The sequence below is a fragment of the Macrobrachium rosenbergii genome, chromosome 57, assembly GCF_040412425.1.
Source record: "Macrobrachium rosenbergii isolate ZJJX-2024 chromosome 57, ASM4041242v1, whole genome shotgun sequence".
NCBI lineage: Eukaryota > Metazoa > Arthropoda > Malacostraca > Decapoda > Palaemonidae > Macrobrachium > Macrobrachium rosenbergii.
The window spans coordinates 4576939-4603381 of record NC_089797.1 but is presented as its reverse complement, the minus strand read 5'-3'; the positions used below and the strand labels follow the sequence as shown (position 1 = coordinate 4603381).

Below are 26443 nucleotides of genomic sequence, written 5' to 3'. Positions count from 1 at the left end.
TAACATGGCCCAGTCTATATCGGACCCCTTGTTAGCCTTGAGATGCCTGTTGTATCCATTAGAGGATCGTTTGATCCTGTGACCTTCAAGTCCTAAGTCCTTTAATAACTGTCTGGTAAATGAGGTTACCACCCCTATCGTAAAGTAATATTCCATATGTGAAAAAATTAAAAGAAAAAATGATTTTGTTCATATTTCAAACCCATTAATTCACTTGATACAGTCGAATGCAATCCCATTTAATGATAAAACATATGCATGAACATTTACTGCAATTCCCATCATGAGTAAACTGATTTTCCTAATTTTATCAGACATCTTGCATCACCATGGGTCTCTGAGCAGCAGGGTTTGTCTTATCTAGATAGAAAATGTTGGATAAGCAGTCGGAGGAATCAGACATTTGTGCACATGCTCCTGCCCCGTCCTTGTAATTTGCATATGCTGTGTTTTGCAATCCTGCACACTAAGAAGTGCCTAATAAATCTTAATCAGTCATGAAGGAGACAGAGATTGTTACATTATGGATAAGCAGGAATTCTATGACAGCCATAGCTAAAGAGATGGGCGCCTCGACAATCATGGTTTCTGTTTGGTGCCAGCATGCCAACAGGGTGGCTTGGGAACAGCACTGCAACATGAAAAAGCCCTTGGCATACCATAAAGGATTGCTGAAAAGGCAAAGGCAGACAACCACATCAAAAGGATTGTTATGAAACAGCCGTCAGTTCCACCCAAGATATTGAAGGCATAAAATCCCATCTTACTCGGAAATGTCTCAAGAGAATCTTTTAACATCATTTGCAGAAAGACATTGGGCCCCCTCTTGTCTTCCTGCAAAAAAGTCTCCTTCAGGAGCAATGTCTGTCATAGACTTATCCCTTCTCCATAGCATAACAATCTATCTTCAGCATGACTTCCAGGCATTTCATAGGCATGCTTAGTCATTAGTTGCACACCAGTGCAAAACATGTCATATGCAAATTACGAGGAAAGTAGAAGCAAATGCAGACATCCTCCTCCTCTTGACTGCTTATCTGATGCTGTCTGTCTAGATGACTAGACAGAAGACCTGACACTCAGCAAGCCCAAGGCAATGCCAGATGTACTAGAAAAGAAAATGCAGTTTGCTGTTTCTAGAAATCACAAAAAAAAAAAAAGTTCAAACACATTTTTCATGTTAAATGGCGTTGTATTCCAAGCTTCATTTTGTGTAACTGTCCCCAGTGGCCCTCCCTCCAACCTCATTGGCTGGGAGGGTACCGTTCTCAACTAGCATTCTGCTGGGCCCATGTTCGATTCTCCAACCGTCCAATGAAGAATTAGAGGAATTTATTTCTGGTGATAGAAATTCATTTCTCGTTATAATGTGGCTCAGATTCCACAATAAGCTGTAGGTCCCGTTGCTAGGTAACCATTTGGTTCTTAGCCACGTAAAATAAATCTAATCCTTCAGGAAAGCCGTAGGAGAGCTGTTAATCAGCTCAGTGGTCTGGTTAAACTAAGGTATACTTAACTTTTTTCCAACCTTTGTAGTTGGTTCAGGCTACACACCAGTTAACACTAACAGGTTTGATCAGGAATTCTGATGCATACTTTGAAAGATGGAAAGGGGAACCAAGAGATTGAGATATCAGGAGGTGACTGTTGCCCCAGTTGAGGCAAAGGTAAAACAAGGAGGGTTTGTATGTAAAGAATTACTTATTTTGAGAGATGTGCTAATTTTTAGCACAGGAAGTTTTTCTGCATACTAAGTAAATGAGAAAAGTTTTAATTTTAAAATGCAAATCTTGCAATATTTTAGGAATAGGAATAAATATAAGAAAAAAATTAGCACAGGAAGTTTTTCTGCATACTAAGTACATGAGAAAAGTTTTCATTTTAAAATGCAAATCTTGCAGTATTTTAGAAATAGGAATAAATATAAGAAATGTATCACTAAAACTTGTTATTTTATTCAAAAATTTTGATACACAAAATAACTATACATTTTAATAATCTTATTTACCTTTTATTTACAGTCTTTACATATTTCTAATACTGTACAGTATTAGCGTTGTGTAACAAGTTATTTACAAAACAAGATAAATGTGGTCCTCTCATGAGTAACATCAACTTAGGAACAAATAATCTTTGTTGAGTCAAGTGTTTTGATATAAAATAGATCAAACAAGACTCTAGTGTCGGGTGTGAAGAAATCTGCATTTCTGGCCATGACGGCAATGTCCATTCATAAAGTGTTTGCATACTGGTTTCACATAGTTGCTGGGGCCAGGACCCCAGCTTCCACCACCTGGGCCATTTCTGCCTCTGAAGCCTTGCCCTCCCATACCCATATTGGGCATCATGCCTCTGGGAGCACCACCTGGCCTTCCACCTCCACCTCCCATCATCATTCCTTGACCACCACCACCCATCATCATGTTCTGATTTGGGTAATCCATTCCTGGGCCTGGGCCAGGGCCAGGGCCAGGACCTGGTGGTCCTGGGGCTGGTCCACCCCATCCAGGGACATCCATCCCTCCACCCATGTCACCACCAAATGTCCCAGGTGGTCCTCCCATTCCAGGTCCACCCATTGCTGGACCACCCATACCAGGGCCAGGCCCAGGTCCGCCAAAGCCACCTGGTGCTCCATACATAGGCCCTCCAGGTCCAGGAAACTGAAAATAAAACAAATTGTACTTAGATATAGCTTGATTATAGCAAACCATGCATTTCTAATTTTATTTATGTAATGTTATTTCTAATTTTATTTACATAATGTTTTTATATAATGTTTATTGCAAATGTATTTTTATAGAATTTTATAGAATACCGTACAGTATTAGACTCCAGCATTTTGTTTTAAGGGCTATACACACTGATCTTCACATCTGAAAGAAATCCATTGACATTTAAAGCAAATAAGGACTACCAAAATTCAGGTGGGGATACAGGTACACTAATCTTCCTTAGCAGGTTTTCCAATAGGAAAATACTTTTTCAAAATACTCGATCCCATCTTAAGTACTGGGAGTGTTATGTTGCTTATGCCTACTGACAAAAGACAACATACAACCTAATCTAAGAGGTAATGGCTCACTGCCAGCAATGCTCCTTCAAATTAAAGGCAAACACAGCTGCAGAGTCATCCCTCCCTACATGACTGTTGGACAAAAAGGTTTTTGGCCTTGCACTGCAATTAGTTATTTCAATACTGTAAGGAAAAATTCTGGCAAGGTCTCCAATATGTAAGGGAAAAGATTGCAGCTCCTTAAGGTTTTCTGCTCAGTATGATCCAAGATGTCTACATTGATTTTGGCATTATGCTACACGGAAGGATAACGTACTCATCATTAACAGCGATTAATATAATTACCATAAATAGTAAAAATAAAGGTGTCAAACCAAAATAGACAATATCAGTTAGTATTAGAAATGAGGGTGGTGACACACTTGAACAGTATGACAAAATAATTAACATTTACAATAGGTCAGAATCATAACCTATATGGCAATTGTAAAGCCCATTAAATATATTATGAGTGGATCTGCTTGTGACACAAATTCAATAACGCTGTTGTAACTTCACGTACATAGAGCATCAAGCCACTTGTGGTACATTTCAGTTTGTCACATTTATCGATTTCTTTTACACATGCGAATTGACTGGACCACTCGCCACCAACATGTCGCATCGAGGGCCTTGCTACAAGTTGGCACTCAACAAGACACAGCAAAAACCAATTCTAGTCTCTGTGGAGGTGTGGGACAGGCATCTCCAGCCAACCAGAAATTTGGTAGTTAAGCATTTACCACATTTCTGGTCAGCTGGTGACGCATGCCCCATACCTCCACAGAGATCAGGATTGGTGTTGCTGTCTTGTTGGGTACCAACTTGTAGTGAGGCCTTCAATGCAACACTGGTGGGGAATGGTCCCAACGACTGTCATGAGTCAAAAATCGATAGTTGCTGTAAGCTGAAGCAAAGCTCCACAAGTGGCTTGATGCTATACATGAAGTTTACAACAATGTTATTGAATTTGCATTACAAGCTAATCCAGCCATAAATTTTTAATATTTAATGGGAATTACAATTGCCATAAAAGTTTATAATTCTGGGCTACTATAAATGTTAATTGTTTTGCCACACTTCTCAAGTGTATCATCCTCACTACTAACACAATTATATTGCCTATTTTGGATTGAATCCTAGTCAAAGAAAGTGCACAAGAGCTTGACCCCTTTAGTGCAGCTGGACACTGCATAGTGATGCAATAAAAGTAAGGTCCCAATAATATTACCAAGGCAGAACGAGTTGCCCAGTTTTGCTATATCTAAGATCCTTTGTAGGAAAGGTGCCGTTCTGGCGAATCAAACTATCGTCTTATCTGCCAAGAGAACTACAGTGGACCCTCAGTTTAATGGACCTAAAGGTGATAAATCCTTTCAGCTAGTGGAGCACCACAAAATAAAATGCACATTATGAAAATCTGCTTTTGGTAATTAATGTGCACACTGATAAAATGTACAGAAATATCAAGACCTCAACTCCATGTAAACATGTTAGCTGCTCTGATTCACACAAAACTCTCTGGCTGTGCTAACATCACAGGCTTTGTGCTCAGTTATCAGGCTAATCCTTTTTTTTTTTCATGACCCATGTCCTGTTGTCGTACAACATATAGTTGCAGTGCAGTTACAAAGCAATATGCCTTGGGGGAACATGAAGCCAGAATAATTTTTGCAGTGTGACAGCATACAATATGGCTTGGAAGCATAAAGCCAAACATGTGCATCTGACTTGGTAAGATTGCCCCTGAGCCAACACAATACACTTCATTTTACAGTACACCTTGCAGATTCTCTATAATGAAGGTATGGTTGAATAGAATAACTAACACATCCTGTATGTATGTAAATGTGAAAGGTAATATCCACGCTTGGGTTTTCTTACTGGTTAGGTAAAATTAGTTCTTAAAATCATGGATACAGGGTAGGTTTAGATAGTTATACGATCTGATATCTGAAAGGGCAGCATTTGATAATTTGAAGTGTTATTTTTAGGCTTTGGATCTAAAGCACAAGAATAATGGATGAAAACCTTAAGTGAGCGTAAATAGGTTATTTTTGGCCCTATTCCCAAAGCATTCATTAAATTATACCGGCAACTGTACTAAGATGCAGGGTAATCAGGTAATGGAGAGGCTGCTATTTATCACAGTTCACAATATTAATAGTAATAGGATAAAAGTTGGTAGACCAGATCATGAGAAAACATTTACTACAAGAGCTTTAAGAAGTGCTGCAAATCATGGCTGGTACAAGGGCTTTAAGAACTGTGCTGAAATTTGCTCTTGGCATAATCAGTAGAAGCTGTAAGTACTACCATGAAAGCTTTCAAGATGTCTCAAAGATCTGAAGCAAAAGACTGACAATGGTAGTTACAGCATCAGCATCTCTAGAACACTGAGAGAACTATCTTTTTCTAGAAGGCGTTGTCTAATGACATTTATCAATCATGAGGAAAAACTGCACCAGGGTATATAAAGCTGCTAGGTACTGTTTACCTTTTGTGTTGCTTTCCAATACAGAAAGGTGTCAGAAGCTGATGCCCCTTCTTATTTATCACTTGGAGAATGTGAGGGCAGAAAGGTATGTCAAGGGTCAACAAAAGCAATCAAATCATTCGTAGCTAAAACGCCTTTCAAATGGGTTCCTCCTCCATGTAGATGATATTCTGAATCATCTCAAAAGCTAAGAATAACTGTTGTGATAGTACTGAGGTGGTGTTTTTGCTCCCCAACCTGTCCTCTTATCCAACCTACAATCCATGGGCTCATCTCAATAACTAAGGCCTGCTATCAGCAGAGTATGATGTACAGCATGACCACCTCAACCCAAACAGAAAGTTCAACAATATTAAATAATCATCCCAATTTGGGAGATGATAAAAATTACTAAGACCTATAATAGATCCTGGTTAAGAAACAGCAGCATCAGTAGAAGCCAGCTGCACAGGAAGAAAGACGGTAGGCAAAATTGCAAGTGGTCTAATGAGGAAGACTGATAATGAACTTTTACCCCCATGCTTGCTAAGAAAAGATAACCCTGACAATGAAAGGTACAGCCTTGGAAATGAAAATGGAGGGATGAGGAGAAGGAAAGGGAGAAACTGTCTGATACAGAGTAAAGGTCTACTGGACCAGCTGAGATATTTGCCAGAACTAAAGTTTTCTCCGAATGGATAGCATGACAAACCATCACTGCATTTTTAAATAACATAAATCTGTGTCAACAGTAAACCAGTGCAAGGCATGACACTTTTCTGCAGCATATGCCAAAGTACAGTAACTATAATTGATATGTGAGTCTTCAATAGTTACTGAATTATGCACCAGCATAAAGATTATAGAAAAGAGAAAGGCAGAACTTGATTGGGGTGAGAACTACTACTCTCCATAAAATAATGTAAGATACAACAATGCTACCATATCATGCTACCTAACACAAAGAGGTGGGGAGGGGAACACAAGAAAAGTGTGTGTAACACCAACACAATGCAGAAACAGACCGCTTCAAGTAAGCAAAATAAACAAATGGAGAAACAACAAAAAGGCCAAATAAGGCAAGATGAATTAATGCAATCCAGAGGAACAGAGCCTAGTAAGGCATGTGATTTACTACTCAAACCCCTAAAGAAAACACGGATTAGGAGATGTGAAACTACTGAGGAAGTACCACCACTCAGTAGTCCTCACTTGAATGCTATCCAGAGGAACAGGGCCTAGTAAGGCATGTGATTTATTACTCAAATCCTAAAGAAAACACTGATTAGATGTGGAACTACTGAGGAAGTACCACCACTCAAGTAGTCCTCACTTGCATTTCTATTTAAGTACTTTTCTAATGTAAATTTCCAGTGAGCTTGCCCTTTAAAACAAAATGGCCCCAATCAATTATAGGTGCAAATTTTTGTACGATTTACTTGAAAAGTCAACAATAATACTCACTCCACCAGCAGGGGGCCCTCCAACTACCCAGTGAGACCCTCCTTCGTTTCCGCCACTTGATGGACCTCCCATCCCTCCATAACCGTAGTTCATAGGTTCCATAAATAAAGGTTCTGGCCACATCTTGCTACGGTGATCATATACCATGTCCTGACCAGTGACATCATTCAATGGGATTTCTTTGGGTTCGGTTCTGCTAACCATTTCTGGATCTGGTTCTCTGGGTGTTTCTGGCAGCCTGTACAATTAGAAGAAAAGTTGTAGATATATATTTTATGCTAATAACTCTGAAGAGACAAAGGTTTGAAACTAAAATTAGATCTCTAACTAAATAATAACACTCTTACAAGAATAAATAAATTAAATCCTCTCCTAAACAATGCTTGCAACTGATGACAAATTGTACAGACTGAAAAACACACTGAATAATATATGGTTTGGGAAATAGGTTAGAAGTGGCAGGACGCAGAGCAGAGGGATAAGCCCTCAATAATAAAAAAAAAAAGTAAAGATGAGGACTTTACCTATGTGCAAATACAAAAACAGACCAAGAGATGAAAAAGATTTGAGGTTTTTCATTGGATGTCCAACCTTGTGATGAAAAATTTAACAACATGACCTAACATTGTTGGACACAATATTTTGTTTATTCATTCAACTGTAAGAATTTTACAATTATCAGCAATAACTCTAGAAAACAAGAATTCCATGCCAAAACAAAAGCTCCCACCAAATAATGGAAATATCACTTTACATAAAGCTTTCCATACAAATCAGAAATACAAAAGGAGGATACAGCAGTTAGTTCACGAATATGATAGAAAATTTATCCATAGTCCCTCATTCTTTATGATATGCTGTAATGTTTTTTCTCAATCATCTTAGTACAAAAGCTTGAAGAAAACTGAAAAACTGCAAACAAAGTTGACAACACTAGCAAACTTTTTCTAGAAGAGTAACACACCAACTCTAATTAAGTAAATATATAAATAAATACTGAATCCTTTAATTAGTTTTTTAAACTAAGTATTAATCAAAGATATAACCTGCAACATTTTCAAAATGAGAACTTGGGCAAAACATTAAAAATTAACCGGTGAATTCTGACAATCATATGTACTTTTTGTTTTACTAATACGTACTTAATATTCTAATTTCAGAGAATAGTGCAGGGAACTTCAAGTGTGCATCTTTACATATGTCCGATCAATTGCATCCATAAACTGCCAACTGGGTTTTGTCTTTACATTATTTAAAAGCTGCTTTGGTTGCTACACCAATGAGTGTTTGGTTAGAAGAATGTTACCATAATAGTAAAAAACAATCATAAGTAGGGATCTAATTAATTTCAGATGGAAATATAAGATTTCCAAGTTTTTTCTGTAAACTATGCTGTAACAAGTGATATTCTTTTGTAACATTAAACTTAAATTTTCATTTTGGTTTTCCTACAGAATTACGATCCTGCATTGCATGAAATCTATGTTGAGTTGCATCCTAATGGATGGTAATGGCTTATTATAGGACTGCGTGAATGGATGAAACTGCAAAAATCCTCTCCAATTATAGTTTTCAGTGTAGAATATAACCATTACCATAAATCAAACCAAACTCATAATTATATTGTTAAAGTTCTGTGGTTACCATATTTCATAACAAACTATGGTCTTAGAAGGAAGGATAAGTAATTAAGAAGGACTGCAGCACAGGCTTCTGGAACCAGACTATGTCAAATGTCTACATCCATATGACTGATGTGAAGGGTTCATAACACAACGAAAGAATGCCCAGTGGGAAGTGAATACAATGAACAAGCAAACAAGATGCAAAAGACAGAAAGCAACCTAATGAATTATGAAACCACTTACATTGCTGGGTTGTAGAAAGCTGCCATGGTGGAACTTTCTCTCGCCGCTTGTGTGACCCGCTCTTGACTTTTACAGCCTGGTGTGACTTTGGGTGAAGGTATCATTATAGGTAAAAGTGACCACCTCATGTACTCTATGGGACTCTGACCATGATGCATGCCCATACCCATCATGTGATTGTTGCCGCCCATCATGCTCATGTTGCCGCCCATCATGGAACCATGCAAGCCACGCGATTTACCCATGGCTTCCCTTTCTCGTTGTTTGTCAAGAGCCATCATCTCGTTGAACTTTATGGTGTTAACATTCACTGAAAGAGAAGATGCAATTTAAGTTAACTAGTGCATGTAATTAACAATACTGTCATATTACATATTCTAAAATAAATGAAAAAACTCATCCCTATTAATAAAATGCTTTGGAAGGTCTTTGCTTTTGGTTTACATCAATATGATAAATGGTCATGGTTACCAGATTTATTGTACAGAACACACAATGAATGTACAAGTCACAATGTTCTCTTCATTCTGTAAGACATTCTTATGGCATTAATGAAAAAGCTACTGATGTAAAACAAGGAAAAACAATAAAACTGGATACACAGTACTATATATAGAAAATAACTAATGAGGTAAGTGGTGAACTAACGAATAAAAATAAGAATATAAAAAATATATAGTGAGCTGGACCCTCATGCTAATATTGGGTAATGATACCAAGTAACAGCAACATTAAATGTGTATACAGGGAGGGCTGTCTATCATACTAGCAAAGAGGGTACTATTTTTGGTATTACACAATCCCACACCATAAACTGCACTTTATTTCAAGAAAGGCAGGCAATTATAAATTGCTTGAAAGAAACCAGCAGGTCATTTATTTGGGCTAATTGGTCCAGAGGATTTTTCTCAATCTTTCATCATCACCATCTTTAGAATTCTTCGAAGGTGAAACTGCAGCAATGCAATTAAAGAAACTGGACAGCTAGGTGGGAAGGGATGAAAAGGACAGATAAAAAAAAGATGAAGAACAGCAACTTTGTGATGGAGGAAAAAGAACTACAATGAACTGTGCAAGGCACAATACACATGGTATACTCATGCTGGCAGATTCCTTATTTGTAACTACCGCAATAACATTTTACAAACCCAAAAATCTAGTGTCCATAATCCTGACACTACAGGTTGCAACCCTAAGGCACTTGAAGACCTCTAATACGTGACCAGCACAGTACTGTACCAGGAACTACTTTCAAAGAGTAATGCATCACGAGTACAAAGAGCATCTTCTTGCTTGGTTTTGACCAGTGCAATTATATTCTAAAGTGGTTGTTTTTGCCACCCTGCCAACTCTCCCATAATATTGTCACTGACGGCCATCCCGTCCATGCCTAAGTGATCTAATGGGTGATGAAATGAAGAGGTAATGCAATCTATACATCACATAGTCCCACCTGTTCTGACACAATATAATACAGTACACCATATGCAAAAATAAGGGCAACAATGTAAGATTTCACCACTTCAGCGAAGAATCATGAATGGAAGAAATTCCTCCACTTGGGCCACAAAAGCTGGGTAATTGATACTGCCTTTGCAATACCATGGATCTCTTGCAAGTAAAATGATGGGGATTATAGCTCAAGAAGGCAGTTTAACACCTGCATAAAAAATGGAATGCATCTCACTGAAACTATTCAAAAGTGTCACATGAGCAATCTACTTGATCAAAACCAAAGCTCACATGCATCCATAATATGAATATGGGCCTCATGTCATGTCCCTAATGACAGACCAACATGATTACCAGAGAAGACCAAAGACTAAGAGTTAGTATTGTGGTACTGGCCTGCTGGAAATGTTTGGGATAGCCTACATAAATTTCCCTTCACTGTAACAGCTAGAGGAGAATTTTGTCTGCCCAACAGGCTTGTTGGGGTGGGATGGAGGTCGTTTTCCACTAAATCTAGACCTTATGGTAGCTACTTAGGTTCACTTTATAGTCATGGTCATTAATTTTCATATACTGTATATCCGGGTAACTGATTGATAACTTTAAAAATTCCCTGATGGGAGAAAGACACCAAACAATTACAAACTGTTAATCATAATGTTCACAAGCTTTTCTATTAATATCCACTAATAATAAAGCAAAACAGAAAAATGGGATAAAAAGGAAATGAGATAAAACTGGCAGCCAAAATTACCAATTAACTGAGACGCAACAATCACCATCATGCATAACTGGTCTATCGATAAAGGTGGACATCTTTATACCAATACACTTTGCAATTCAAGTTTTCTATAATGGAATCTCATAAAAATATCCACTGCTTGATCAAAATCCACATGGGTAGTCAGAGTGCGAGTGGAAGAGGAGTGGCGTGGCAGGGGAGGGGAAGTGGTCGAGGGCATTTGCTCAACAATTAACCAATCAAAATCTCTCTTAACAATTGCACTTTAGTATTACGATATGAACAATTAAAACGGAAAACTTTTTCTATACTTGTCGATAAAGCATTAGGAAAAACTCTTAACAATTGCACTTTAGTATTAAGATATGAACAATTAAAGCTGAAAACTTTTTCCATACTTGTTTATAAAGCATGAGGAAAAACTCTAGACACTTTCTCAGAAAATGGACCTTTCTGCATGAAGCAGGTTAGCCAACCACCCTCAATCTCTGCTCGGCCATTGCCCTGCCTCTGCTAACCCATCACACATTCTAAAAAGAATGAATTACAATAAATGAGTTGAACAGGCCCAATGCAATCAATGCAGCACTGCAATTTACAAGGTCAATTTGCTGGTGTGCTAGGGAACCTGCTACCCCTAATGGACCACACTGGGAACACAGTCTTGGGGTTAGGTTAGGTTGGAGGGACCTGAGGCTCTGGTAACAGATTACCCATGCATTGCCTATGGAAACTGATGCGAGTCATGAAAATAAACAAATGCCATAAAAACATGGTTTACAAAACTTTGCATTGAAGTTCTAAAAGTTGCAAATTTTACTTTAATTCATATATTCTGTTTTGGGGGGGCTAGTTATGGGTTGGTAAGTAACTTCGCCTGCTTCCAATAGATTGCTCATAAAACTCTATCGTAAGGACCCCTGGCCTAAGTCTTGTCCCTGAGCTAACCTTGGCAGAATATTTAAAGGCTCTAGGATTCCTAACCAATGTGATAACCAATATAGGAGCCCAAATTAACTAATTATATCCATAAATATTATGATTCAACTGGCTAACGTATCCACATTAGAACTAACTTTCAAACAACAGTTGCCTATTCTATTTATAACTGTCACTTAAATCACATAAAAATGAATAAATTCTAGGGTAAAATCATATACGGTATTAGTAACCTACGGCTAACCAATGGCGAAAGAGCTCAGTCAACGTCTTACCTGTTAGTTTGATATTTTTAAAAATGAACCAGCTAAACGGTTGCTACCTGACCAAGCGGTTTTAAATACAATATTAAATACCGTATGTTTATTCTGTCTATAGATACACATACACTCTACATTGTGTTTCATTCACATTTAGTGTATTTTGAAGAGCTAACTATGAGCATTACTGTGGAATAAAGAGAAGAACGCGCAAAGTCTTCAGTAATGCGAAGACTACCGATACCTTTGGAAAAGGAGTAACTAGCAAAATGGTAACGTCATTTCACGAGTAGCTATGAATATTGAGTACGTACCAAATGGCCTTTTGCAAGTGTAACAAATATGAACATTATTTCAAATAAAACAACGGAAAGATGAGAGGAATAAATAGAAAATTGGAAAACAACCTTCTAACATCTGGTGAAAAGCGCTAACACTATATTAAAACTATTTTAATCTCTCTCTCCCTCAACACACTAACTATACACACACACACACACACACACATTATATTTATATATATATATATATATATATATATATATATATATATATATATATATATATATATATATATATATATATATATATACACACACACACATATACAAATCAGACTACAGCACAATAACTTATTAGTAAGAGATTCAGCAATACACAGAACAATGTTTGTAAATTATACAACGACAGTTTACGAAATGTTCATGAAATCTCGTATTATTCTTTCTAAGAGCCAAGGCTAATGGGAGAAGCAACCTAACAGTAAGGAAGAAGGATGGGGCTCGGCCATAAACGGCCTGCCTCTTAAAGGAAGGTAAAATATGAAGGAGTCAGGAGAGCAGAAACAAAGAAAACATAACTTCTAAATCTTTGTGTTACGACGGAAAACATCAATCACCACTGAGCCTCATAATACGAGAACTGCCCACTTCTACAGTAGGCTCTTCCTACAGTTAATTATATATATATATATATATATATATATATATATATATATATATATATATATATATATATATATATATATATATATATATATATATATATATATATATATATATATATATATATATATATATATTACTCACCTCTCTCTGTTTCATCCATCTCGAAGAAGAATACTTCTTGCAGGTCGTCCTCTGCCTTCCATTTGACCGACTTCTTCTTGCGGTCTTCTGGCCTGTGATATACGAGGACGCCTCTGACACCAGGGGAAGGTTCGGAGAAGGTCACTTCCACCTTCTCGTAGTCTTCCTGGGCAGGAGCTGGTACAGCAGGGGCTATTGGAATGTCTTCGTCGCGTATACCTGAGAAACAGAGCACGGGGTCATGAAATAGCACTTATTTTTTCACTTGAAGATTGCTTGGGGCTTGGTGTATTTTTTCTGATGTTTTTGTTATTTTTTATCAGAATTTCGATTCCTTTATTATATTTGTTCTTAATTCTTCAAAGACAGGAAATCTGTTCTATAGGAGCTTGTTCAAGATACTGACAGCGATGTTTTATGTACTAAGCTATTTAATTGGCGGACATATAAATGGCCATCCATTAATGTCACTAAGGAATGGCAGGATGGATAATTACAAGGTTCTCAAACTCTTATTTTTAATCTTATATATATTAATCTAAGCATGCCCGTGTGCAAAAGTGCAACTTCACTAAAAATGATTATATAACAATCACATACACCATCAGTAGTATCATTCCTAAGCATTCCAACATGCCACACACCAAGTGTTAGTACTAATAAATTATAATAAAAAACATGCAATTGGGAAAATAATTTCCTTCGACTATTTATACTCGTAAGTGAAAAATAATTTTTTTTCTTAAGGTCTTAAAATTCCCCAAATAAATGAGAGAATTCGTTGTATGTTGTTTGAATAAATCTTTAAGACAAATTGAATACTCATACTTTGGCAGCATTTATCAGATGTTTCAATGCTCTATTAATGCTATGTCAGGAATTTGGTCATAGCGCAGCAAATTGTTGAAATGACCAAGCATGCCCTAGATGTGGTGAAAATCACAAATCAAATTTATGTGCTAGCAACATCTTCAAGTGTAAAATGTGTAAAGGTCATAGTGATACTAAACACAAAACATATGATGGCAATAAGTGCACAGTATATAAAGAATATGTGTCAAAGGTGAAAAATAATACGGATCATGCCTTAGACTAATAATCTTCTATGCAATTTAATACGAAGAAAGCAAATAAAAAAACTAAAGACTCTCCTATTCTGAAGGAGCTACGATACTGACGAGGAAACACTGAAAGACAATTATAAAACATAAGAAGCACCTTATTTTGAAAACGTGCAAGGGCCCGCCAGGGAGGGAATTATCCCTGTGTAGGGCTGTACAGAAAATCAAACAAAGTGAAGAACTACAGCAACTTTTTATCTCAACAGAACACTGTTTCTACACATTCAACATGCAATGGAACTACTGTACAGGAAAGACTGAAGGTTGAAACTAAAAAGGAGTAAAACGAAATGCTGACCGGACCATGGGCGTAACAGAGAGAGAGAGAGAGAGAGAGAGAGAGAGAGAGAGAGAGAGAGAGAGAGAGAGAGAGAGAGAGAGCGTTAATCGGGCGCTGGTTCCTCCACAACTGATAATGAACAATTTATCCTGACATTATCATGAATTAATTACCGTAATTGCGTATACAAAATGCAAGGACAATTCATATTTAAACCCATGCTATTCTCCGTCTGACAGTACTCGGTCTCAATTAATTTGAATAGTGCCAAGTTTCATAAAACAATCCTATTCTGGTGCGTAATATAATTTCCCAGTATCTGGAAAATTGCCTTCTTAGGAATTACTTTCTCGCTAGCAGGAGATTAAAAACTCGCTTTACAGGAAACGTATATTACCGCTGTGTCTTGATTATCAGCCGAGATTTTTTCTTTCGGTTTAGGTGCGCACACTTTCGTTTCTTTTTTATCTTCTTTAAAACAAATGCACGAAAATTTCGATTTCCTCTTCGTTCAAACTCAAAACAAAATAAAACGAGAGAGAGAGAGAGAGAGAGAGAGTAAACTTTAAATTGTTGAAAATAAACAATCCTACAGGTTTCAGACTACTTGCCTGCATATCACGACACCCATTCAACATGAACACTAATATAGTAGCACTAAGAAAAAACAAATACTGCGTATAATATTTTAGTAACTATTGACTCGAATCAAATTATTAGTACCACTCTCGGTTTATTAATAGTGTACTTCTACTTAGCCTTTCAGAATTGAATATAAAATTTAGGCCAAAGGCCAAGCACTGGAACATACGAGGTCATTCAGCGCTGAAACAGAAATTGACAGTAAAAGGTTTGAAAGGTGCAACGGGAGGAAAACCTCGCAGTTACACTATGAATCACTTGTTAGGAGAGGGTGGAAACTTACGAAGAAGAGACTATGAAAGGAGGTACAGTAAAAGGAACGAAAGGGGTTGCAGCTCGAGGCCGAAGGCACGCTGCAAAGAACCTTAAGTAATGCCTAACCCCCTACGGAGTCTGACCTTTCAGACAAGCTTGTTCAAAAGAGGATTTAAGTACACATGTAATGTTATGGACTAAAATGTTGAATTTATGCATTTCCTTTCAATTTCTTGTCCGTGTTATTCCATAACCTTTCTAACAGTTATATTTATTATCATCAGGGATTACGGTGTTAAGTTCAAGAGGCCTTTAAAGTAAATAATTACATTTATTTTATTCCATTAAAGACATGATTTTACATTATATCATCCATAGCTTCATCATTATTGCAGCATTTATTTAGGCCGCTATATTAAGACTAAGAGTTCCTTCAACATGCAGCTCATAAATAAAGCCTACACCATAATGTGCTAACTCAACCCAAGCGTGTTCTCACATGCAATATGAATTACTACACCTACTTGCAATACTACGTCAGTTATTTAGCAGACTGCAGAGGCTGTCTACTCCATACAGTTCTCTCTACAATAAAAAAAAAGCGTGCTTGCGCATGCAAATCTGACGAATATCTGTGTTTTGTTTGACTGGTTAATGCAACTGCGCGCTGGTAGGTTTCTAATACTATCAGGTCAGGGATGGCGGGTTTCTAAAACAAGGCAGCTACAGCGCATGCGTGGGGAAAAGAAACCCGGGGCACCGGTGGGCACCGGGTTTCGAGACCAGGTTGCGTTCATGCCCCACAACTCCAGCACCATGACATACCGGCTTCCCCGGCTCGGCCGTTCATACCCCCACCGCCACCACCACCGTAGGGTTCCCCTAGGCCTATCTGAACGGAATCCTCCGTGTCCTCACTTTCTTCTATGTCCATGTTGTCGGAGTCGTTGCTGTTGGCGCCCTGCGAGGAGTTCGAGAGGTCCTTCATTTCGACGTCTCCGTTCTCGGTGGCCTCCTCGTCGTCATTGGCGTCCGAGGAGTCTTTCTCTTTCCCGTCTTTCTTCTCGTCGTCTGTGTCGTCTTTGAGGGTTTCTTGGTAGAACTGGAATAAAAAAGGGCGTATAAACAATTATAGAAATAACAGACACGTAGTGACATACTTCCTTCACGTTCAAACCCTCATTACCAGCTGAGAAAAATATTTCATTGCCCGTCCCATCTGCCTCTGAATTTTAAAAAATTATAAATGATAATTTTCACTTGACTTCATAAACTCTCTGATCTAAAAGTCGAAAGCATAAGGCCCCTCATCCCCCCAAAAATATAAAATGAAAGGAATCAAATTACTCCTACTAAGGTCAACAGAACCTGTAGTAGACTCACATTGAAGGTTGGCTTGACGCTGGTGGGCGAAAGCATAATCCCTTTGTCCTCCGTCACCTTGACCGGCGAGGAAACGGGAGACTTATCCTCCTCTTTCTTTTCTTCCTCCTTGTTGTTCTCCAGCTTGGAGGAGGAGGTCTCGCTCTCGCTCGACTTCCTCTTCCGCGTAATCTTCTTGCGCGACTCCGCGCCCGACGCTGTGAGGGCGGCCATGAAGCCTCCATCGTCCGACAGGGACGCTGTTGGAAGAAGAAACACGAGATTATAAGTCTACGAGTCTCTCTCTCTCTCTAACTCTGTCTGTGCATACTGTAGGTCTAAGGAAATTTGCGAAAGTAAAGATAATAAAAGTTACTCGAGACGATTCTAGATGATACCTACTTGAGAGTAACTTGATTATTAAGGTAACATTACATAGCACAAGGAAAGCTTGGGAAAATTAATTTAAAAAATTAAATTAGTATACGAAGCGTGGTCAATACAGTATCATAAAAACCTGGAATAAAAACAAAATGTGAGTAATCACTTAGAATAAACCTGAAAAAGAAGCAAATTACTGACAAAAAAAAAAAAAATTACACGGTACCAGGAAACGCTAGAGAATAAGAAAAATCAAGTGAGACAATTATTTGGTTGCAACCTGAAAAAAAATTTAAAAATGCATTAAAATGACATTTCAACCTACGAAGTCAATTTAAAGTTATTAGTAACAGTGGATTAAACACTGCATCTAAATAAGATTTGCTCTGTGGATAAAAAAAATGTTTATTAAGAGTTACGAATTCTGCAAAAATAAAATTCTGTAAATATAAAATAAAATTAGTATAATCTGCGGGAAAAAATAAACAAATTAAGATGGTGCTCTGATACGTAAATGTCAACGCGGAGCAGATGTTTAAAAAAGGCAGGTTCGTAAATGTTAATTTATTCCGGAGCAAAAAAAGTCTATCCACTTGACACAACTGAGTGAGAAACGTAACACTGTAACGACAAAACAAATGTTACATGACGCAGTTGATAAGATGGTTAATACAGAATGATCTAAGAATATGAATGTATTATTATTATTAAATTCTGTGGACAGGAAAACATTCATTAATATTGCATGAATCAAAGTACATATTCCTGCACTTCTGTGGATAGGAAAAAAATTGTGAATTAAAAATCAAAATCCCAGGTTACAAATACCATTAACCTTATTATAATCACTTTAGCGAACAGGCTTTACAAAATCATCTCAACCTCCCGTGCATTTGAAGAGAAAGCTACTTCCTGGATCATTCGTCTTCACTTTCATTTGAACACCAGCACCTGCCGCGCTGGCATTAGCCGACAAGTCCACGCCGCTTGTTAGTGGAGTGTTTGCCGTTTTTTTTTTTTTTTTTTTTAATTTGTTTTTATGAAGTTGGTTAGACCCGGTAACTTTTCCCTAGCCCCAGGCAGAGAGAGAGAGAGAGAGAGAGAGAGAGAGAGAGAGAGAGAGAGAGAGAGAGAGAGAGAGAGAGTATAATTTCAAGTCGGGAGTAATATATGCAGGAGGAATAAATAGTTATAACATTTTCTTTTGAGTGCCTATCATACTGAATAAGCTATTGCGCGCTCGCGCAAACTATTATATAACATATATATACATATATGCATTATATATATACATATGTATGTAGATTATATATATATATATATATATATATATATTATATATATATATATATATATATATATATATATATATATATATATATATATATATATATATATATATATATATATATATATATATATATATATATATATATATATATATATATATATATATATATAAAGCCAAAAGTATGGCTAAGAAATTCCAGTGAATCATACACGTATTTGTTTCTTTAAACCTTTGTATTATTTTCTTAATATGCAAATTGATAAACAAGCAGAGAGTGAGAGAGAGAGAAAAATATTTTCTAATAGTCTTGTAAGACTAAGTAAGCCATTTTGGCCTCATTCCAGTCCTCCACCAGTTTTATGAAAGACCGATTGACTGGTTTCACTCACAAGTCGGCGTTGCAAAGTTAGGTCTAGTTCGGGAGAACGCTGTCGAATCTTCCCTTGAAATGCAATTATTGCTTTGCAAAAAGAAGCAGCTGAAAAAAAAGGTAAACATACCCGAAGGTTACTGGGTACCAGAGCCAACTTCCAAATACAGACATGGCCGTTAGGATCAATTCAGAAACCATATATGGGAATGTACTGTACGTCCACGGTATCAATGCTTGTGGGAAATGATAAAAAGATCTGAAGCATGAATATTCGTAACGGATGAAAGATAGTGTAAGTTGAATGACTGACGTGTCTACAGTATATTTTAGCAACTTTCAAGCGTTTGTTTAACTTTTTTTTACAAGATTATATAAAAGGTAAACAGTTCAGGATTTGTATAAAGTGTTTCATTTGCACTGGTACACTGTACCACCACACATCACTGATTCTAAGCATATATATGTATGTGTATATACATATATATATATATATTATATATATGTGTAGGTTTATGAGGAGTTAAGTCCCTAGACAGAAAGCTGAGGGAAAACAGAAGACTGGCAGATATTCCACAGCCACAGCCTGGCTAAGACGAAACCCCACAGCAGTCTTCTTTGAAGATGGCAAAATGTCTGCTGACGTACTTAAGGGAGAAAGATAAACGTGAAGTGTTTGTAAGTTCAAAGGGTGTTGTCAGCCGATTATCCTGAAGTTGCTGATGTGATGGTTATGTCAATACAAAAAATTTAGAGATATTGCCGCAATGTTAATTCACTGGTGTTAAGAGTAGTCTTAATACACGTGAACTTTAAATCAATCTGATTAACGGTGCTTTACAACGAGTTGATGTTTGGGGCCAGCGAGTTGATGAATAGCTTATAACTGTTGAAGTCAACAAACTACTGAGGAAGCTTGAATGAAATATCATTAATGTAAGCTTCATTGCCGGCGCTTCAGAAAGGAACAGCGAGATGACGTGGAGTCTAGTCTTCTACTTCTGGTCATAGAGAAGCTTTTGTGGGAAGATTTGACAAAGTCGGCTAACTTTTTTCCTCGATGGGGAAATTCCGACACTGAAATCCCTCATTTCACGTTCTCAAGTACAAAAGGGTTTTCACTTTTCAGTTTTTTAAGCTAATTCATTCGTAATATAAAAGGAAAATGAGTGCTCCGTCGATTGTGACTTCAAGTTGAACAGAAACTTTAAGCACGAAGTTCGCCTCGTCCATTCTTTTTTTTTTATCTTCGACGCGTTGTATGAGCGATGTACCTGTAACGTGTTTATAACTTCAATAAAACAAATAGACGTGGTTCAAGTAGTTCATATTCCAACAGAATTTCATGTGCGGCTATTTCATATAGCCACATGTTGGCCTATTCGACATAGTCCAAGCAGGTGTAAAATTTCAGTCTGACGTTACTTTGACGAGGTGCTAAGCAGCATAAAAGCTCTGTGGATTGGCTGCTCGGCCTTGGAAGTAATTTTCATTGACTCCTGGGAGCTTCTCTTATTTTAGTTTGTGTGTATCTGCGAGCGAGACAGAAATTAGGCAAGACACTGTGGACCAATTAGCCTTAAGTGGCCAACAAACCGCTGGTGACATTCAGTCCAGTGACTTTCCTTTCTTTCCGGATGGTGAACGCTCTTTCAATACCAGGCCCTTTATTCGCCTTAATTCATAAAACAAAGATGTTCACAATGCTTCTCCATCTTGCGTGCAGTTGTACCTACATAGGACTAGCTGGTTAACCAATGTGAAGTTCGGTGTGTGAAACACATTCAAGGCCATTTTGTGTTCCGATCCTCCAGGCTGTTTTGTGCGTTTTGCACGATATTAATAATCGTGAGGGTAGTTTGTATCGCCCCTCTTCATCTCCCATGGGGGATGCAATATCCTATATGATATAGCAGGTACATCACTAAAGGGTAATAAAAATAAAGTCTGTTGCACCGATGGTCCCATTCAACCGTCTTATATTCGAAATTCTTCAGACTCACAAGGAATATATCTTACTGCAATCAACTTCAATTTATGAAGTGACCCAGTCACTTTTTATTTTTAGTTGCATTGTCATTAGACACTTTTAACGACCGATGTTAAAATGACCTAAAGCCTTTCCAAGATATTTCAAGAAGAAACACTCGTGGGGTCATTGACAACGAACTATTCCGTTACAGAGGTGAAATTTCTGAAATCTAAAGAATTTGGCTGTGACCCAAATGGTTCGCATACAGAAAATTATCGAGTACCCTCAATCATTCCTTAGCTAAAGATATTATAATGTCCGTTCCATGGTAATTTTAAGTACAAAGACCTATTACTTCTGGGTACGAACATGTTCAAATTACAATACAATTAAGAGGTGCTATGTAGACGAGGGTACAAATAATAATGATGAAAACAGGCGGGTGAGGCTGTGGGGAGAGAGAGAGAGAGAGAGAGAGAGAGAGAGAGAGAGAGAGAGAGAGAGAGAGAGAGAGAGAGAGAGAGAGAGTATTGATTTTAATAGCGTATGTAGCTTCATTAAAAAAATCTTATTTACTGTAATGCAATTCAGATATAGAATATAAGTGCTTTTTATCATAATAAAATTTAACATTAATAAAATAAACGTTGCTTTCCAAGGTCACGAGAGAGAGAGAGAGAGAGAGAGAGAGAGAGAGAGAGAGAGAGAGAGAGAGAGAGAGAGAGAGAGAGAGAGAGAGAGAGAGACCTTGAAACTCTCTTCAAATAGTTGAGAGAAGATTTAACGAGTTGATAGTGGGCACCTTAAATCATACGAGAGAGAGAGAGAGAGAGAGAGAGAGAGAGAGAGAGAGAGAGAGAGAGAGAGAGAGAGAGAGAGAGAGAGAGAGAGAGCACCCTGAATACAAACAAAAGAATGTAGTGGACACCGAAATCATGAGAATGAGAGAGAGAGAGAGAGAGAGAGAGAGAGAGAGAGAGAGAGAGAGAGAGAGAGAGAGAGAGAAAGGGGGTGACCACCGTCTGGATACAAACAAGAATGTAGTGGATACCTCAAATCATGAGAGAGAGAGAGAGAGGGGCGGGGGAGGACCACCGTCTGGATCCAAACAAAAGAATGTAGTGGACACCTCAAATCATGAGAGAGAGAGAGAGAGAGAGAGAGAGAGAGAGAGAGAGAGAGAGAGAGAGAGAGAGAGAGAGAGAGAGAGCACCGCCTGGATACAAACAAAAGAATGTAGTGGACACCTTAAATCATACGAGAGAGAGAGAGAGAGAGAGAGAGAGAGAGAGAGAGAGAGAGAGAGAGAGAGAGAGAGAGAGGGTGACCACCGTCTGGATACAAACAAGAATGTAGTGGATACAAATCATGAAAGAATGAGAGAGAGGGGCATAAACTGTCTGGATCCAAACAAAAGAATGTTTTGAACCCTCAAATCATGTTAATAGAGAGAGAGATGGAGAGAGACCTCAGAGAGAAGAGAGAGAGAGAGAAATAGAGAGAGAGAGAGGAGAGAGCACTTCCTGGATACAAACAAAAGAATGTTGGACACCTTAAAAACAGTACATTAGACAGAGAGAGAGAGAGAGAGCATTTGAGAGAGAGAGAGAGAGAGAAGAGAGAGAGAGAGAACACCACTGGTGGATACAAACAAAAGAATGACTTTCATTCATAAAACTGCGTGAAGCAATCTTTTGAACCGGCTTACTGTTAATAAGAATAATTACTCAAACACTCCTCATTCTAAGCTAGATAGGAAAATAACTCACACTTCGGGGTAAAGCTTTATTTGCTTAAAAACAGTACATTACACAGAATCAATGACAGTACAAGTTGCATTGTGCATATAATGTATGCACACAATCCATGTTAAAATAACACACACAAACACATATTAACACATGTAATGAAAAAAACTTTATATTATATATATATATATATATATATATATATATATATATATATATATAATATATATACACGAAGAAAAATGTTTTATACTAATAAAAAACCGATATAATGCGATTAAAAAATTTCTATATATATTCAAATAGCTCTATACATACTAGAAGCAAAAGTGATTGGTTAACACAAAATTATATATATATTGAAATAACTTACAACATAACTGTTTTCACGACTAATTATTAATAATAAAATGCTTCAAATACACACAACGTGATTCGTTTGTAAACTAAAAGTCAAAACGCGGGTAAAATTTGCGCGCGCGCGCCAACAAACATACATACATACGTACACAGACACGCACACTCGACTCTATAACCACATGATGTGAAAGTTTGAGAACAAGATATTTTTATATCAATAATGATTCGTCATGAATTTCTTGACCTTGATACCTAAAATTGTAACACAAAATCATGAATTGTTTATATTTATATATACTGTATATAATTTACATATATAGGAGAGAGAGAGAGAGAGAGAGAGAGAGAGAGAGAGAGAGAGAGAGAGAGAGAGAGAGAGAGAGAAAGGAACCTGACTGGGCAGAAGTGAAAGTATGCGGGTGGGTACAAGAGAAAATGACGCAATCACTAAATAATATCGACCGACTTGTTAGGGCACTTGCCAACCAACAAGGTGTCACGGGTTGAATCCCCCGAGCGAGTACGAACGCACGCATTGCGCACTTATTAAATATCAATGCGCCACCGTTGACCTAAATAGTGAAACATAATACCTGGTAGTTACTCACTGGTGGAGGGTCGTAATTTTTACGACTTCAAACCATCAGGCTTACACCCCAACCTACCCACAATAGTTGATTGCCCACCAGGTGCATGAGCAAGTCAACAGGCCTTTCACAACAGTCCCGAAGACGTTTTCCTACCCATGGGATCGATCTGGTGTTTCCAGCTGTTACGACGAAGTCTTTAAATAAAATTTTGTAAGAGACGGGACTGCTAATTATGGAAAACGGAAGCATGAGCAGAATTCCAAAGCTATGGCTGAAGGAAGGAAAGCTGTACTCAATCGAAGAGCAAAAGAATTGATCTCTAGAAAAAATATGAGAAGAGGTGGTCTGTCGTGTATTACAAAGACGTTTAAGAAAAAATTTTGCATAAAAGAAAGTTTACTTCTTAAACGATATGACAGCAATATTACACAAGGACTCCTTGAATTTCATAGAGAGAGAGAGAGAGAGAGAGAGAGAGAGAGAGAGAGAGAGAGAGAGAGAGAGAGAGAGAGAGAGAGAGAGAGCAACGAATTACAAGATATCACAGACTCGATTGCACTCGAATTCTGAAAGGACTGTTATGCGTGGGTTGGACGCACCCACGTAATTTCATTTTTTTTTTTTTAATGGCAGAAGGGTTATCATCATTTTATTCGATTACGTTTGTCTAACTTTATTTTTCTTTTGTCTAACTTGTTCATTTATTTGCTTTTGCTGCAAACGACTAAAAAGAAGAGTTATATTATTTCCACCGGGAGCTGTTATGCGTACTTAAGTTACCTTATATAATTTAAATTACGTTGTTATATAACAAAAAAATCCACTAGTTTTCAGTAACCAGGAGGTTTGGTTATTTATTTATTTATTTACTGAGAGAGAGAGAGAGAGAGAGAGAGAGAGAGAGAGAGAGAGAGAGAGAGAGAGAGAGAGAGAGAGAGAGAGAGAGAAAGAGAGAAAGAGAGAGAGAGAGAGAGAGAGAGAGAGAGAGAGAGAGAGAGAGAGAGAGAGAGAGAGAGAGAGAGAAATATTTAATTCCAAAAACCCTTGAAGCTCTCTTTATTTAAAGAGTAAATTGTATAACATCAAAGTAACAAAACTTATTAAGTAATCATTAAAAACAATTCACGTTTGACGACGAAATATTAACCACAAAAATGTCGGTTCGTTCTCGATGTTTATAAAAAAATCACCGAGAGAGAGAGAGAGAGAGAGAGAGAGAGAGAGAGAGAGAGAGAGACTGTAACCCTTTCTCGTATAGGTTTATGCTTTTGTTGATACACTGGTATAAATACACTACAATGAAAATGTATTCCTTTGGCTAGATTTCTCTTATAATTCGACCATCCTACTCTTTTGTACGACTACTTTGGAAAGTAATGGCCTTCTTTCAAGGTATACCTCTTTCTTATTGTTATTCAGACGAACCCTATTCATATGGAACAATCCCACAAGGGCCATTGCCCTGAATTTCAAGCTTCCAAAGAATATGGTGTTGATTTGAAAGTAACATGGTAACTGTGTAGGAGTTTTAAAATGTACATTCACATGTACGTACAGTTTTGCCAAATATCTGCACCAAAAATTAATCAGGCATCTGTTAATACATTTCAAAACAATTGCAGATTACTGAGCCATTATATTATATTCACGGTTTTGTGAATTAATAATTTTCTAATTAATAATTAGTTTTCTGATATCAACGACAGCAGGGGGTTTCAGTTGATATAATAATCTAGAATGACTTAGAAATGGTGAAAGAAAGAGGGCTTATGGAAACGAAGTATAATCCAGACATAGCTGTAAGGTGGAAAGAAGTGACGCAAAAAGAGTAAACAAAAAGGCAAGACAACGGATGGATGGATAGGCTCAGGGAACACAAAAGAAGTCTCTAGAAGGAAAAGACTTACACACTGATTTCAAGGTCAACATTACCTGACGTGAGGATATAGACATAATCGCTTCCGCATTTACCGTTATGGGAATATGGAGTGAAAATTAATCGTATTTGTATAAATTTTATCTTAACATTTTGATGTTTAAAGAGAGAGAGAGAGAGAGAGAGAGAGAGAGAGAGAGAGAGAGAGAGAGAGAGAGACTACAGCAAGGTTTTTGCCTAATCTACGTCATACTTGCCAAAGACAAGCATTTTTTCTTTCTTGCTTTATGAAATCTTCCAACCATGCAGCCTACCACTTTTGAAATAAAAAAAAAAAAAAAAAAACCTGAAACTGTGAAAATCTCGTTGCCATTACACCCTTCGTAGCTCCTAGTCATATTTTGTTGCCATCTAAGTTCCAGTTACGATGCGCGTGCGCACACACGCCATTGTTGACGTGTGCTTCCAATAACTATACCGACTTCAAATATTTTTTTTTTTTTAAAGCCCTACACTACACGTTACTATATTTTATAAGTCTTGGAATCACAGTATGACAATAAACTAAATTTGTACGACATCGCAGATATGAGAAAAAAGCTGCAAGCATGTCCTGCCCGCTACCCGAACGAGAATGATGCGATAGCGTCACATGCGCTCCTGTGGGCTCCAAAGGATGTGGAAGACCCTGGGGTATTTAGATGAAACAGATTTTGGGGGGTATTGTTGTTCTAGTTGAATTGAAAGCATAAGAATGACACGACTGGTGGAGTTTCACAAACTTACTCATGTTTTGGAACTAAAAAAAAAAAAATTAATAATTTCTAAAAACGTCTACCAGTGACATGAAA

General features: G+C 37.5%; 1 protein-coding gene across 3 annotated transcripts in view; it reads right to left on the bottom strand.

Annotated features, from left to right (window-relative positions):
- Positions 1–1935: 1935 nt before the first annotated feature.
- Positions 1936–26443, bottom strand: part of LOC136837131 (dentin sialophosphoprotein-like) — a 98450-nt gene continuing 73942 nt past the window's right edge. For 2 of the 3 annotated variants that reach the window (XM_067101742.1, XM_067101741.1), the window contains exons 6-11: positions 17026–17264; positions 16468–16744; positions 13345–13563; positions 8864–9173; positions 6996–7233; positions 1936–2663 (exon numbers count right to left, since the gene is read on the bottom strand). In XM_067101742.1, the coding sequence (XP_066957843.1) occupies positions 2178–2663; positions 6996–7233; positions 8864–9173; positions 13345–13563; positions 16468–16744; positions 17026–17264 (1769 nt within the window). In that variant the 3' untranslated portion in view covers positions 1936–2177. The remainder of the gene's footprint in view (positions 2664–6995; positions 7234–8863; positions 9174–13344; positions 13564–16467; positions 16745–17025; positions 17265–26443) is intronic. The other variant, XM_067101743.1, reaches the window with a different exon arrangement.